The sequence below is a fragment of the Crassostrea angulata genome, chromosome 6, assembly GCF_025612915.1.
Source record: "Crassostrea angulata isolate pt1a10 chromosome 6, ASM2561291v2, whole genome shotgun sequence".
NCBI classification, from domain to species: domain Eukaryota; kingdom Metazoa; phylum Mollusca; class Bivalvia; order Ostreida; family Ostreidae; genus Magallana; species Magallana angulata.
Window position 1 is genome coordinate 16,608,327 of NC_069116.1, and position 17,376 is coordinate 16,625,702.

Sequence of the window (17,376 nt, forward strand, 5' to 3'; positions counted from 1 at the left end):
TTGCCCTGTATAAGTGAATATATTCGCTTTAATGCAAAACTAAGTCAAATAAATAAAGGGGAACATTGACTAGTCTAATAGGATTTATGTATCCCAATCCGAGAGAAATTCAAAGCAACCCTTTCATTCCCGTTAGGTGTCGATATTAATGTGCATTAAAGTATGCTATAATTGAAATATTTTAACCGGTTTAGAATTTTCTTTCACGGTATTCACCCAAAAAATACGTTTTAGAAATTTTTGGAAAGTTGAAAAAACTATTGTTCTCATCGGGAATCGAACTCATAACCTACTGGTTTGTAGTGAACTCACTAACCCACTGCGCTATGGCGTAACATATCAATATTTGTAAAGAAAGTCTTTGAAAATTTATACTTGATTTTATTGTTTATTTCGATAAATAATACTACACAACGTGAAGGTGTCACATACCACATTACTGGTAAGTAATGAATTTTCCAATTATCAAATTTAATCTATTAATTTAGCAAATTTTCAAAAGAGCGGTTTCCATACAATTCGCCTCAGTTTAAATCAGCCAGTACCGGAAATGCATGTTTCCAGATTTACTTTTTTGCGTACTGCGTCATCAAAAAGTGGTGTATAGAGCCACCTTAAAATCAAAGATTTCTAAACTTATCTATAACAACCTCTTTAACATTAAAAGTTTAAAATCAAAGATTTCTTAACTTATCTATAACAATCTCTCTCACAGAGATTGTTATAGATAAGTTTAGAAATCTTTGATTTTAAACTTTTAATGTAACAAATACATGTACATAGCATGTGCTACATGAAAGAATGGCAATTTTAAAATGTTGTTTTAAAGTGTACAAATTGGAAATGCTATAAATATAAGTAATAAGAAATTATTCTTTGAATATTATGAGGTAATAATTTTGGTCGGAGCCTGGTCAAATCTACATGTATCATAAAGCCCTACGGGCTTTAAATATTGGATTTGACCACGCCCCCAACCGAAATTATTACCTCATAGATTCCTTATTCCTTAAATCATTCAATCAATTGCATTTGATAAAACTGGAAACCAATAGTTTTCATCGAATCAACAATTTGCCCATAGAAAAGGGTAATTGGTATGAAATTTTTGTAACGGATAGAAATTGCAGACCTATCTTAGAATGTAAATGTCCATCAACTTAACCATTTTTGAGACGAAGTTTCATTACCTAAATGTAGATATTGTCATGAAGTAACAAATTAAATGTAATTCAAAAAATTTGAAAAATATCATATATATTTATTACTAAGATTAAGAAATACACTTGTAAGTGTGCTATCCTCCAAAAACGTGTATTATTTACATTATAATATTCTCAAAATCTTTTGTATGCATTATACCCCCACCTCTATTTCCTACTAATGATACACCTCAAGTTCGAGTTCAAGTTCATTTATTTCACTCATAACATATAATGTTACATGAGGTGCAGAAGAATTATAATATACAAAAGTATAAGAAAAGCAGGATTTACAAAAAAGAAACAGAATAAAGTAAACAATGAATTTGTTATAGTTGTTAGGTAGGATGACCGACCAAATCAAATATTTTTCTAATCAAAGTACACATTTTCATAAGTATTACATGATTTGAAGATGAAATAAGTGTTCTAAATTTTAAGATGTTTGGGTTTTTAAGATAATAATTACTAAACAATTTTTTCCTTACATGTGACAGTGCACTACATTCTAAAACATAATGAAATTCATCGCCAATTTGATTGGCTTCACATAAGCCGCATTTGCGGTCTTCACGTGGAGTATTGTTCCACCTACCAATTTCTATAGGAAGGTGATGGTTTGTAGTTCTATATTTAACAAACAAGTTTCTTAATTTTCGTGGTAGTATTAATAAATAGTCTTCACAACATATAGCACCTTTTGACGAACTATCTAATTCACTATTCCATTTTTGGACAAATTGATCTTTAAGATTTTGTTTGACAATATTTTCTAACCTTTTCACGTTAACAGGATTTTGTTGGTGCCATACAAAGGATAAGCCACAGCTGTCAAGAATGTTTTTTATACAAACTAGCCACTTATTATTGATTTCACTTCTAATGTAACAATTGTAAAGATACATATACATAGTTTTACATAATTTTTTCTCCTGGCATAACATCATCTTTGCCCAAAATCCAATCATTCTCGTATAAATTGTTATATATAATGGAAAACGACCTGTCTCCCCATAAACCATAAAACTAGAATGTGACCGTAATATACCTGTATTCTTACAAGCTGGCAAAACTGTTGAAAACTAATTACCTCATGTACCATCGTATAAATGGTTTGAGTGAATGAATTGTCCGTGAACATTTCTCCCATTGTGGAATCACCCATTAGCAATATACTGTGTTTCCATGTCTTCCAGTTCTTTTGAAAATGTAATGGTGGTGAAATTGGATCGGAAAGGACAACATGGGCAGGTAGCACAACTACACGTATGAGCAAAGTCTGTACTTAATATACCAATCAATACAATTTTATACTGAACAGAAAATGCCTTCTAGATTTGATAAAAGTGATATAGCCTATTTGCAAAAGGAATAGTACAACAAATATAGTTGTTCCCGTGGTTTGCCTTGTCGGCTAATTGAATGTACACGCCGTCATATAGATCAGTTTCATGCATCATCATATTATATATAGTGGTCATTAAAAAATTTGCTGTATCACTGTTCGACCTCCAGTTGCACCGTAAACAATAGGAGAAAAGACCCGAGAACAACGCTTTCCATTTTCTTTACATACAGCACATCAAGTTGTTAATGGACACATCGGAAACCATTAACAGACTGCATTGCTCTGTCCTCTAGGTCCATAGCGTATAACGATCACGAGTTAATGTCACTGATTAAATGATTATTTGATGACTATGCTTGATTATAAATATCAGAATTCGCTAAATAACGCCACACCTAATACAAATTTGATTGCAGTAAGGTCTCTCATTAATCTCTTTATTACAATGTGGATTATTTCTTCACAGTTGATTTTTTATGTACATATGATCTCTGTCTGCAGCAGCTGGTATAGAAAAAATTAAGTCTCGTCCTCTCGTCTCATTTTTCTTTAACATTTTCTCATGTTTAACAAAAAAAAAAGGGGGGGGGGTAAATGAATATGTAAATTACACAGATTACAGTAAAATAAATAATTTCTTACGATCCTATTCCCCACTGGTATTTTTATTATTTATATACTAGTATCTGTTTATGCTAGTAAACATTAATTATTTTGTTGAAGCTAGAGAAACTGTCTTCAATGAAAATTAATGGGTTAAATTCGTACAACATTCATACTTTAATTGTTGAATAAATAATTTACATCAAAATCAAAAGAGGTGGTAATTATAATTAGATGGGATAGAGAAGATGTATGTTTAATTGTATTTTGCCAAAGTTTGTAAAAATTTTCAATGAAAACCGCGGAAATGTAACGAAGTGAGAATTTCGAATCGCGAATTCGTTTTCCCCCATTGGTAGAGTATACGCAAGGGGCGTGTTAACACCCGACAAATAGTACATCAAGCATGTATATATCACAGCAGAAGACAGCCAGGAGAATGCACTCACAGACGGAAGCAGATGACAGTTCACTGCTTCTATCGTCTGCTTCTATCATCTGCCTCAGCAGCAAACGCAGGTCTGCCTGATCAGACCAGACCTGTCGCTTGCGAATCGCCCCGTCTATAACATTATCCTCGACATTGCTGAATCCGATCGGTTTGTAAACTGGTGAGTACCAGATTTGTATAAGTTGAATTCAAAGAAACATCGGATACTTTTTATTTTCATTTCTGAACCATACAAGAGAATTTGAATTTCAAATTGCATCTACAAAGTAAATGAATAATGTTAAAAACGATATGAAAGTTAAAACGACGGAAATGAAACCCAATGAATGAATTTTGTTGGCAAAAAATTTTGTGAAGTTTCAATGGTTAATTTGAATATTGAAATTTTATTAAACTTACTTTGAATGGAATCAATAATGGTAAGTTGTCAATCAAAACAAAATTCCTTTACAGTTTGGATGTATGTGCATACATTTTGTATTTATTTTATTTTATATCCATTCGATATGTAAATTTAAGAACGAATCATTGAAACTAAAATATCCTCTTTTTAAAAGTAGATATAAATGCTCATGAATACAGATGGTTTACTCAAACCTTTTTTGGGGAAAAGAACTTTATACAGTTTGTATATCAGGCTTGGGGTAATGCTAAATGTGATTGTAATACATTGCAATGCATTACATGGTTTTAAAGTAATGCTAGTGATGTGTAATGCCACAAATTTAACATTATAAGTAATGGTAGTTTAATGCGCTACTTTACAATGACATTTCCCCCAAGCCTGGTGTGTATACGTTTTCGCAACTACAGTAATTTCAAGTGTATGTACCGGTATGCATCTTGGAATTTGAAACGATATAATCTGTCACTGAAAACGTTCTTGTTATATTCAATTCAGTTATATGACATTAGTAAATAATTATGTAGTTCTCATGCATATTCAAATAAACATTATGGATGGTTGTAAAAGTTTATATTTGAGATTTACAACCAAAACAAGAAATCAGTGATAATCAAAGATCTAACAAGACTACCTACCGCGATGATTTTACCGTTCAAAATTCCTCATTTAAACCCCATTTGCAAAAATGATAATCTAGGTTACTTAGCTGCATACACCCGATGAGAAAATCTGAAAATGAGAAGAATTTCTGTTTCTTATTTCTTTATTCAAGTAATTTCCAAGGACTGTCTCTAAATCTCAAACCACAGTGGTACATCTGTTAAATTACTACTGAAGCCATGTTTTGTGAAAAAAATGAAGTTATATACGTACATGTAACATGTCATCGACTTTTGGTATTCTTTTGATAATCTGTAGCTTCAGATCTGTAGCTACGGGGAAATTTGGATTAACGTTGACAATTTAGTGAATTTACTGTAAAACCACATTTCTGCAGCTAGATGATTTGACGAGCGGGAATCTTAGTGTGATTACTTTCAGAGTTATACAATCTTTGAACAATACCTACCAGATTCCCAAAAGGTATTTAACAGTGATTGCTATTTCTTAACGCTTAATTCATTTTCAGACAAAAAGTTATCAAATTTGATACTGTTTGTTCATGTTTGGAACTTAAAGCTAGTGCTCTTTAAATAATTGTCAATCATGAAAAGACTATTGATTGCACAGGATTAAAAAGCGATAAAAAACTGTTGCTGCTCAATCATAATAAAATGCCGTCGTTTTTGACATTTTAACTTAATGAAGGAGAGACAACAGATCTCCATTATGTGATGCATTTCCTTTTTGGAATGTAGAACATATTTATTTTTATTACAGCATAACTTAGTCAACATATGTGGGTGTAAGTCAAGCTAGTGCTTTCTTTCAAGACGTTTGCAAATTCATCGCATTCCATTCCACATTTCATGAAATGTCATGAAAATGAAATTTCATCAGGAAACAAGTTAATTGTGGGTTTTCAATGATTTGTGATGGAAATTCAGTATGATGAACGATGGTATAGTCAAGATTTCTAAAGACATCATTTTGAAAAATATGTTAAAGAAAATTGCAATTCTGAATAAAACTTCATTTTGAAAGCCAAAAACGCTTTTAGGGAAAACATAGCATGCAGTGGTGTATACGCCAGCCTCGAGCTCAAATGTAACTCATGGGGTAATATTTTGGGTTATTTTACGACACTGTAGCTTAGTGCACAAAGTCATTGCTGTCGTAATTTTTAATCGCGGAAAATACTGTTTTCATTGTTGTCTACAGAGTATATATTTATTAACTTGTGAGTTATGATACAATCTAAATATATTACTGTGGAATCATTAAAATACATTTTAAAGGTTCTTGTGGACGTAATTTCGTGCATTTTCTTATATCTACAAAAAGAGATATGACTTGGTAACACTTTATCAATTCATGGAGGATGTTAATTCGTGGATGAGAGGTACCCACGACTTTCATGAAAATTGAGCCACCACGAAATCTAATGATTCCACAGTATAGAGTTTGTATATCATTGCTTTTAGAGAAAAAAAATATTTATGCCAACCTTTTTATTTATTTATTTTTTTTTTAATCCTTTATGTCCACCTTTAACAATTTTCTTTCTTTTTTTTTCTTTTTTTTTTTTGGGGGGGGGGGGGGGTCCGATGCGCTTTGTAACTGTATAAGTCATCAGGACTGAGACTGCTATAGTCTGTCCCAAGATATTTATGCAGCACATTTGGACGATTTAAAAAAAAAATACACATACCTGTGAAAGAAGTGCAATTGTAATAGTTGAAAGGGATAATTTCCAAGATAATTTCATTGAAACATTTTCAACTGTCACTCAGAAAAATTCACTGGAACGAAAACAGATTCCTTACGGAGATTTATAATGGGGAATGTTTACATATTTTCTCCATTCGGAATACACTCGGAATACATCGCGCAATTTTTCAACGTTATCATCCGGGCTTGCTGCAACGCAAAATCTCCGTAGACATCACATTTTTTAGCATTGTATTGAAACCTGATGAGCTAACAGGGGCGTTTCGACTGAGAAATATTGGAAATTTTTTATACTTTTGAATGAACATCGTTTGAACCCTGAGGTATTTATAAATATCAAGCAATTAAGCAAAATGTGAATCCAAGATATCTTGGGACAGACTATTTGTACTTTATAGCACAGAGGACTCCAGTTTCACGAAACCATTATTATAATTTTGATACAATCGTGCATATTTTATTATGCTCAAAACTTAACCTGTATAGAAGCAGATATTGCCTTTATAAGCTAAATTAGTTTCAGATGCGTTAAAATTAATAGTAAATAATTTTGATAGAGATAGCGTAATACAGTTTTATTATCTTATTATGACATATGAAATTGATAGATACCTGTTTGACAAAGGGACGAAAAAACTCGATAGAAAACACAAACGCACAGATACAGTTTCAGTATTTTTATATATACATGTATTTGTTATTTGGTTCTCACAATGTTACAATACTCATGAACAAAATTGAATAAAAGTATTTTCAACAAAATAAATGCCATTTTATTTTGTAGCATTAAAGAAAATCAGAAGAATAAATGACAGTTAGATACTTTATATTATTTGGACGAAATACAGATGTCATCAGCTACTAACATATACATGTAATACCTTATACATATTCGCACTATTGTAATGTCGACATTTACAACACCAGAATGACATTTCATGATAATAATGTAGCCGGAATAATTCGGACAGTGATGCACAATTAGTTAGCAAACAACGCGTGCCTTTTATCTGCATAATTCCCTTAACGTACGTAATTAACCTGTAATAAATATACATTTAGTTGCTCCGAAACAACTTTTTAATTGCAGGATCTAGCCGCTTCAATTGGTATTCAATAATTACAAGCGAAGACGACCACAGCATTTCACTTTAAACACAGTCTATTGATGTATCGGCTGTTGATGCAGTTCGACATACAAGAACTGGGTAAACTGCATTTTACTTGAGGTGCGTTTGATTCGTTTTCATGCTGATTTTACTTGAGGTGCGTTTGATTCGTTTTCTTGCTGATTTTACTTGAGGTGCATTTGATTCGTTTTCATGGTGATTTTACTTGAGGTGCGTTTGATTCGTTTTCTTGATGATCTTCCTTGAAGTGTGTTTGATTCGTTTTCTTGCTGATTATGCAAGTACATTAGTTATTATTATTTCATATTCCTCTTAGTAATTAATGTATAAATTTTAGGTAGGCGGATTGTTGTTATTTTCGATCATGTTCATGTAATTCCTGACTCTTTGGATGTTTCATACACAATTGTGTTTACGAGTGCTTGTTTATTCATTTATAAATAAAATATGGCAGGTATCCGTCACTAATGAGATACCGTACCGGTAATTATATCCTTTTTTATCGATTTTATCAAGACTTGGCATTTTATGAGACTCATTACGTATAATAATAAACATCATCTATTGAATTTTTTTAAAAGACGCTTACCTTCAAAGAGATGGCCAATGTGAACTCTTTCAATCATTTTTAATGTGGTTAGTTAGGGTACTAAAATTTCTCTACATGTATTTAAAAACAATGAAGTTTATCCCTACTGTCTTTTTAAATAACGAGACCGAATCCAATTATTTCTACCTTATATTTTTTAATTTTTCTTAAAAAGTACCTATACTGATGTATACCGGTAATATTTTAAAATGGAAAAACCCCCAACGTTTACCAATTCGATTTTCTAGTAGGTTATCTCAGGAGTTGTAATTTTTACTGTTGGCCTTTTGAGAATTTGTTGGAAATAAACCAAAAAATTACCCAACATACTAGTATTCCTCTCTAAGCATTTTTTTTCTGTCAATTGGGTAATGTCACAAAAGGCAAATCTATTAAAAGGTTCGAAAAATTCAATTAGGTAAGCACTTTCTCTGGTTAATTAATATGCAAAATTCTTGGGACTAAAACAAAATTATGATAAAACTAAGTGTGTAAAAATAGGACCCTTATCAAACAAATCAATGAAATGAAACTATCAATAAGCGCATGGTCTAGAAGAATGTTATCCACAGCAGGACGTATCACAGTAATTAAAAATTTGATTCTTCCAAAAATTACGCATCTCTTAATAAGTCTTCCTAATCCTCCAAGAAAACATATAAAGGAAATTGAAACAATTTTTTATAATTACATATGGAATTCAAAAACATCAAGAGTAGCCAAAAGTAGCATTATTCAAAGTTATAAAAAGGGTGAGCTACGAATGATATGTCTTGATTCTTTTTGCAAAAGCTTGAAAATCACTAGGATACGTAGATTTTTTAATGATGCTTGTCAGTCAAGTTGGAAAGACTTGATAATAAGTACTTTTCCAAATATTTTAAATATGACAATTGTTGAAAGACAATTACTATATCAACTGTCAAAAACTTGTAAAAATCTATTTTGGAAAGATGTTTTTTTGTCATTCTTTGAACTGAGAAAATGTACTGACAGTGAACTATCTCTTTTAAGCCCGATATGGTTTAATGAGTCTATATGTATTAATAACAAATATGTCTTTTATAAGCAATGGTTTTTAAAAGGTGTGCATCAAATACTAAATTTTTTCAACAATGATGGTACAATAATGAAATACGAACAATTCTGTAACCAATTTGATATTAAACCTCCGTTTACACATTTTTTTAGGAATTGTAGATTGTATGAAAAAGTTACGGTTCAACTATGATGCAGAAATTATTCTTCAAAATATTCCATATTGTCCAGAATTTTTATGGATAATTAGGAAAAATAAACATGGCTCAAGAGACTTTTATGACATTTTTATTGATGAGAAATGGAAAAAACCAAAATCAGAATTGAAATGGGAAAAAGAACTAGACATGAATGTAAATAACATATGGTGGCAAAAGACAAAATTTACTATTTTTCAAAATAACTAACGACGTGCAACTAAGATGGTTTCAATACAGGATTGTACATCGAATTATTGCGACTAATACTTATTTACGTAAGATAGGAATTGTTGAATCAGAGTTATGTACATTTTGTAGATGTAATGCAGAAACTCTTTGTCATCTTTTTTGGGAATGTGAATATGTAAGTGAAAACTGGGATAATTTACTAGTTTGGATGAAGGAAGAATTTGAATTAGATATACCATTGAACAAAATTGATGTTATATTTGGTAAATACTACAAATATTATAACATTTTCAATATAATAATATGTATTGTATAGAGACATATATATAGAAAAAGGAGTAGAAAAGAATTACCCTCCTTTACTGGAATCAAACGTGAAATACTTTATTATTACAAATGTGAAAAATTTATTTACACGAAAAATTGTGAATTAGAGAAATTTCATGTAAGATGGGCGAGGCTGTCCTTTAATAATGATTGTTGATTTCCAGCCTTTTGCCCCTATGATCTTAGATATTACAAAGTACTTTATTTTTGTTTCATTGTAAAATGCTGATTTTTTGTACTTGATTATGATGCAGAGTAATGTGCATATACATGCAACTGAATGAGTGGGTGTATGGATGATGCTATTTGTAAAAATACCCTGTATCAAAATTTATTCATTATATATAGTCAACTTATAGATTCCAAGGCTCCCCAACCTCGGCTCTAAGAATACTTCTACATGTTCTGGGGTAATAAAAACAGTTGTTAAAAAAAAGAAAAAGGCAAATCTATCTAATAATATCGTATATCCGGTAATTTTTGCGATGGTCTAATTTTTGACATTTTCGCGATTACTTTTACATCATAAATTATTGATTACGCAGATATTTTATTCCGTATTATTTTCCATTAAAAAACCTTTTATAATCGCAAAACATTTTTTCCTCATTTTCCCCATTTTTGCAGATTTAGTGACACGAGAAAAAACCTTGATATACGGTAAGGACCATTTGGCTTGGTCTAAGGATGTTATGTCGTTTTAGTCATACTCAAATTCTACTAATGCCTAGGTCACTTTACCGATGGTCGGGAGAACAAATTTTCCTCGTACCGTTGGCTAAAGAAACATGATCGCCCGACTCTGGTATCGGACGAAGCGGAGCAGTCACATTTTTAGGAACACCAAAATCTTCAGAAGTTTGAATGTTTATTAGTCAGTGACTCGTCGCTTGATCATCGAACGTTGAACCGCAGTTTGACCAATGAACAATTTCACAATTTTAAACTGTACCCAACATACTGATATTCCTCTCTATAAAGCATTTCTTTTTCTGTCAAATGGGTGATGTCACAAAAGGCAAATCTATCTAAATACCGTATATCTGGCAATTTTTGTAATGATCTAATATTCGCTATCCTCACTTTTGCATAGCAAATTTTTGAAAACACAGAAATAATATTCCGTAATATTTTCTGTTCAAAAATTAAAAATATTATCGCAAAAATAACTGACGCAAATTAAAAAAGAATTCATTATTTTCCCAATTTTCGCAGATTTAGTCTAAGAGACACGCGAAAAAAATTCTTCGGTCGATTTTCAGTCGTCAATCGGTGTCAGCCTGTCGACATTCAAGAAAAACCCAAATACCTAAATGTCGACTAACCGATGACAGACATAAAAATTGTCTACTGATGGTCAGACGATAATCAAGGTTTGCTTGACAGACTATTTTAAAACAACTGTTCTAACTGAAGAAGTCGGCCACCGACGCAGAAAAAAATATGACTTGACCCGACGGACTCAAAATTGGTTGGCCGACGACAAAAGAGGTCGATATCAACCGCGACAAAGGCTATGATCTGTCGACTGTCGCCCAAATAATCCCATTTTTGCCTCAAATACCGTCGGCGTTGGTGTTTTTAGAAATGTGACCGGGGTTGAAGCGAACGAGTTCTCATTCTTAAGATTCGTGCATGCATGATGAATAAACAACAAGAAATCAGATTGACGCAAGCGTCAAATGGGCCGCAAAAAATATTATTGTTGTATGAATCATCATTGGTTGTTAACATTAAAAAACACACCACAAAGAAGAAAATACGAGTTGGTTAACGTTGTAATAATTTTAATGGTAAATTCTAATTATTATATTTTCAGCAACACGTTTTGAGTTTTAACATTTTACTGTTATCATTAAGAATAGAGTTCGTTACTATAAGCATTTCTACGGGTAATGGTATGATCATTGCTTTAGTATGAAGTAATGGAGAACACATTGATTTGTACATTATTCGAATACAAAGTTCAACTCATCATTATTCTTGTGGAGATTATGTATTTCAAACCGTTTCGATTTTTTTGGTTGCATTATATTGGATTAAAACTTAATGCATTAGTTAATATGATTTCAAGGGACCATATAATAATATAGAAATGGATTATATTAAAGGTACATGTACAGTGTAAGATCATACTCATCCGGTAGAATCTGCACAATTTTAAGGGTAAAAAATAAGCTGGATAATTTTTTTCCTAAATGGAATTATAAATTTCATCCACACTTCAGTTTGTAAAGATAATCTTAGTTATTTCAAAAGAATTAAAAATAAATCAGGTTAGCTCAAATTTTCAGGTCAATTCAAATTTCAGTTCTCTCATATTTTTGCGTAAATAATTGATATGGATGTCATTTCATGATTTTATTTTTTCTAACGCATACCACATGGAAATATAATAAATATACACACAAAGTTCTTTTTCGACGCAGCACATAGAAATTGAAATACATATAAAATTTCATATCATTCGGGTCTTTAGTATTTCAGGTCTTAAGGATGTCCCATATACCGATCCCGATACATGTTTTGAAAAGATTGAAAAACTCCGAAACTTTCCGAATATATAAACGTCTCGATAAAAACGCGTCTAACACGACAGTCTATGACCAACTTTTCATTTACGAGTAAAACAAAAAATATGTAATGTTTTAAAAGGCATAAAACATATATTTCTACATGCAAATTTACCTTTAATTCATAAAAATAAGCATAATATTATTTCAATAAAAAAAAAACTATCCCGCAGAAACGCAGTTACAATATTTAAATGTGTATCAAATAACAGCCGCCTCCTGGCGGCCCGTAATGATGGCAAAAGAGACATTTGTTTTAGCCCTTTACTAATTTCATGTCTTAAGCTGGTATATGGCATCTTGAGAGATCTATCATGTCGATAGAAGTTATCAAAAAGCAACGTTAACAACGCTTGGTTCTTAAGTACATGTGTGTTAAAACTGACAATGCAAACTTTTCAAAATCACCATGAGTTTTCTTGTATTTTAAAATATAGTTTTGTTTTAATAGAGAAAGATATCTAACAGGAAGCGGTATGGTTATGGACGCCACGACAGCAGCACTGGTTGTTGTAGACATTCTGATGGTTCTGATCATTATCTCCACCAACATATTTGCAATCGTCCTCATTATGAAGAGGTCAAAGAAGAACTCAAAAAACATATTGCTTGTGTCTCTGTCAGTGTCAGACATCGCTATTGCAGTGTTCGTTATCCCGAATGTTATTTTCTTGAAGGTGCAAAACTCGGCCATAAGTCCAGTTTTGTGTCAGATCTGTCTCTATACGGAATACATGGCCAGCGCTGCGAATGTTTTCTCGATCTCAACTCTGGCTATAGACAGATTCAGGGCTTTGGTATTTCCTTTGCAGAACAAGGACTCAAAGCGGGAGGTTTTATACGGCGCTATCATTCTCATCTGGATTTTTTCCTTACTATACGCGGTTCGAGCACCAGTCGTTTATAGAGGAAGGATGTTTCTAGTTGGCACTGGGAAGAACTCCACGACCGTGAAATATGGCTGCGCTGTTCCGGAGTCTCTCCTGGACCTACATTCTGGATTTATTGTTCTCGACTTTATTCTTCTGTTTGTCATACCAGCGCTCATCTTGATTGCCTGCAATGTTAAGGTTTCGTTACAGTTAAGCAATAAAACCGCCGTTTCCTCGGCAATGCCGGAATCGGTTTACAAACGCCGCAGAAGGGCCGTCCGCACGCTACTCATCATGATTCTGATATTTATCGTCCTTAACTTCCCGTTACATTATTTCCGAATGGCAAGGCATGTTTTCAAACAGTCGGTATCTGGGGCCTCCACCATTGGCCATGTTTTCCTAATTCTGACTTTTACCAACAATTGTTTGAATGTATTCTTTTACGGGTTGCTAAACGAGAACATGAAGAGCTTTTGTCCGATCTGTTATAAGGAGAACCGAGTAGCGCCAACAGCGGACTCGAAGACGACGAGGACAAAAATGACAAAGATTACTGTGCCTTTATCACATTGATTTGATTGTGTATTTTTAATCCAATTAGAACTGTAAAAAAATATGACTCTAGAGATTTTTTTCTTTAAAGTACAAAGTTGATAACCGTAGTTAATGGAGAATGTCGACGACACTTAAATAAATATTTTAAACAGGAATGTTATACAGTGCATATCACGTCTTCATACATGTAACTTGTCGACAGATGAACACTGTAATCTTCCCTGTGATCTTTACGATACACTGAAGTCGAGATTTCAAAAGAAATCAAAAATATTTATCGACTGTCCCAGATTATGGTTTCCGTTTAATTTTTTTAAAAAAAATAGGTATTCATCAAAGAAGAGTTGCAATCGATGTTCCGAGATTTCTTTTTTTCATATTTCCCCTCTTAATACCAAATAAATAGAGAAAACAAGTTGCTGTCCTTTAAAAAAAGACTACAATACGTGGACCATTTGCATGCGTTTCCAACGAAAGCGTGATAGCCATAAGATTATCAGAGATTCCACCGACTCTAGCCCTCTGCTTTTAACCACTAAATTTGTACGTTGCATTACGTATACATGTGTGTATAGCCCTGACTTATAAAATAATTATGATCTATATATGAATGAAGTTTGCATGTATAGTATCAGGCATTCGGTAAATTCTACTATTTGCGCACACATTACGATTTGCACTACTTTGTTAACTAACGTTATGCAGTGACATCTTTGTGTAAATTAAAAATTTCATATTTTGATGCATTTTTCTGTTTACCGACAACTTTACAATTACAGCGCCTTTGAACTTATGTGTGCATATGGCACGGAATCCCGATCCCGTTTCAGATAAACGTGTGCTAGCCTAGTTCCCTGAGCTACCCATTACGCACAGGAACCAGGCTAGCTCATGCGCAGGCTAAATTTTCCCCATAGCATCCGGTTTAACCTCGCTTATACATGTACTCTCGTGGATATGATATAATTATTTGTTTCACTTTCTCTTTGTTTTATCCGCTTCAAAGAAAGCGGCAATTGCCATTCCTTTAGACTGACCTGTGTACATCATGGTGAATACCAACATATGTACAAGTACATGCACTGTTTGTCCCAAACTTGGAATAACACTTCGAGTAGTCTACATATGTAGGTCCTCGAAAAACTATAAAAAAGAGGCACGACTTTAATAGAGGTACTTTTGTAATAGACATCATGCGAGCATCCAGAAAATTTTTCCAGGAAGGGGGGAGGGGCGTCCGACGGTTAATTAAGTTTGCTTGGGGGGGGGGGGGGGGGTTCGAAGGGATTTTTTTTGTAATCACCCTTGACCATTTCCCCTCTAGATCCGAGAATGGACCTACACACAAAAAATTGATTGACATGGAGTTGGCCCCCTTACTTTTATGGGATCGTGTAAAGAAAAGGGGTTTTGGATTGCGAAATGTTTCACTCCTTCCAACCTCCAAAGTCCATTCTTTTAAGGTATAAAATATGCAAATAATTTCAAAACTTTACTGAATATCTTGCGACTGGTTGCAATAAAAGGATGAAAAACTGCAGAAAATCTGGCGTCGATGGGTGGGATTTCTAAGCAATGGTAAGGAGTACTATTGATTATGTAATAAATGAAATGGATTTTTACGACCAGAATTAAGTTAGTTTCTTTGCTGGAAATACGCATGGTTAATCAAAGTATTGAGTAAGAAGGCTTTAAAATGTGAAATGGAGCCTTATCTAACCTTATGTTTGTCATCATTTACTTCTATTTTAATCAAGTTTTATTCAACTTTTCACTTTGCAACGTAATTTGGAAATATTTCATCAATGAATTCTAAGCGTATAGTTTTTTATCGTCCATTTTCGTGAAAATGTGGTTAGCCCGGTAGGATGCCACTCGGCTTTCTACTGAGATACTACTGAACTTTCACGAACCTATCTTGTATTTATTTGAATTGTAAACTGTAAATTGTTAACGTATATAAGTTCTTGAAATCCAATTCGTTATACTCGCTTAAATTTACGCTGAATAAAAAATCCAAAACGAAACAAAAGTTCAACAAGTTGTATTTAGGTTGGATAAAATAACGGTACTTGGTATTCTAATGAAACCGATTCTCGGAATTCCGATAAATTAATAACGTGCGGAGGTTCCATCACGGACAGTCCGATATAATTCTGTACACAATTAGCGACACAAAGGTGCGGAAATCTAGCACAGCAAGCCACACACACTCGACTAACGTGCTGGGCTTCAGCACAGTTAGCCCAACATATAACACACACTATGCTAACGTGCGGGGTTCCAGCACATTTTAAACCATTCTTCCGGTTTTTGTTTGGATTTTTGTTTGTTTTTGTTTTTTTACATTTTTTGACAGGTATTGATTGCTTCTTTTTTATAATAATAGAATGGTAAAGACATGCCAGAAAAATAAACATTCACACATCTAGCTTTAATGATATTTTTGAACTTCTATTGTCCAGCAATTATTTAATTTGCCGGGGGATTAACTTAAGTATATATCAAAGTCTAGTGTCAATGGTATTAAGATATTTGTCACATGCAAGAACCAAAGTTTTGTTTTTTTTTTTGTTTTTTTTTTTTACACAATATTACGTACGTTTACCGTATCTGAGGGAAAAAATCAAATTTATATTCTCATAGAAGCTGGTTTAGAAACCTGATTTTAAACTTTTAATGTAACACATTTACAATTATGAAAATAATTAGCGTTTTTCTTAAAGATGCAACATAAAGTAAATTGTGTATGTTTATTATAAGAATTAATCAAATTGTCTGTGTATCCCATTTACTCTCTGTGAGAGGTTCACAGTGATACTGTACATTTCTAAATACGCTATTTTTGTGTACCAGTCTATGGTTTTGGGTGAATTAAACTGAGATAAACTAAATTCTGTTCATTGTGAGTATTTAATCTGCTGTCAGTATAATTGATTTCCTTCACCTTTTCACATTTTTAAAGAATTAAAATCACTACAGACATTAAACAGTTCGAAGAGGTATAAGTCTGAGGTAATTCATTTAGATTTACTCAGATGTCAGGATCAAAACATTTACATGGAGAATGAATAATGCATTTTGAAAGAAGGACGGATGTAAATTTCTGACTGTTGTACATGTACAAGTAAGTATATAACCTCCAGTCATGTTTTATCACAGGTTTTGATTAGTTAACAAATAAACTTTGAATATTACTAACAGGATATAGAAAAAAAGGATTTCCGAATAGTCGCCGCAAAACAAATATTTACTCAAAGACCGCTATCAACTGTTTTGTTACGTAAGCCAATGGATAGGGAACAATAAAGCAAATTAAACTGGAAAGGAAGCACGCTGTAAACAATTACCGAATCAGAGAAGTAAGAGTTGGATTGTTCATTTTCTTACCAAAGGGAAAAACCGATACTTGACAGAGAAACAAACCATACTGTTTTAATGTTTTAGACTAAGAAAAAAAAACACGCTGCTTAATTTATGTGGACAGTCATTGGATCTACATGGATTCGCGGGAACTTGTTGTGTTTATAACATTATGTGCCATTTTAATGTGTTTGAT

The 17,376-nt window shown here is 32.8% G+C and overlaps 1 protein-coding gene across 1 annotated transcript; it reads left to right on the top strand.

Annotated features, from left to right (window-relative positions):
- The first annotated feature begins 3,601 nt into the window (after positions 1 to 3,601).
- Positions 3,602 to 14,510, top strand: LOC128188480 (melatonin receptor type 1C-like). Its single transcript, XM_052859565.1, has 2 exons — positions 3,602 to 3,764; positions 12,839 to 14,510. Exon 2 carries the CDS (start codon positions 12,864 to 12,866, stop codon positions 13,833 to 13,835), a length of 972 nt encoding a protein of 323 aa, XP_052715525.1. The 5' UTR covers positions 3,602 to 3,764; positions 12,839 to 12,863; the 3' UTR covers positions 13,836 to 14,510.
- The last annotated feature ends 2,866 nt before the right edge of the window (positions 14,511 to 17,376 follow it).

Excerpts from the sequence above, each read along its gene's own strand:
- LOC128188480 (XM_052859565.1), top strand. The coding sequence starts at position 12,864 with ATGGTTATGGACGCCACGACAGCAGCACTGGTTGTTGTAGACATTCTG.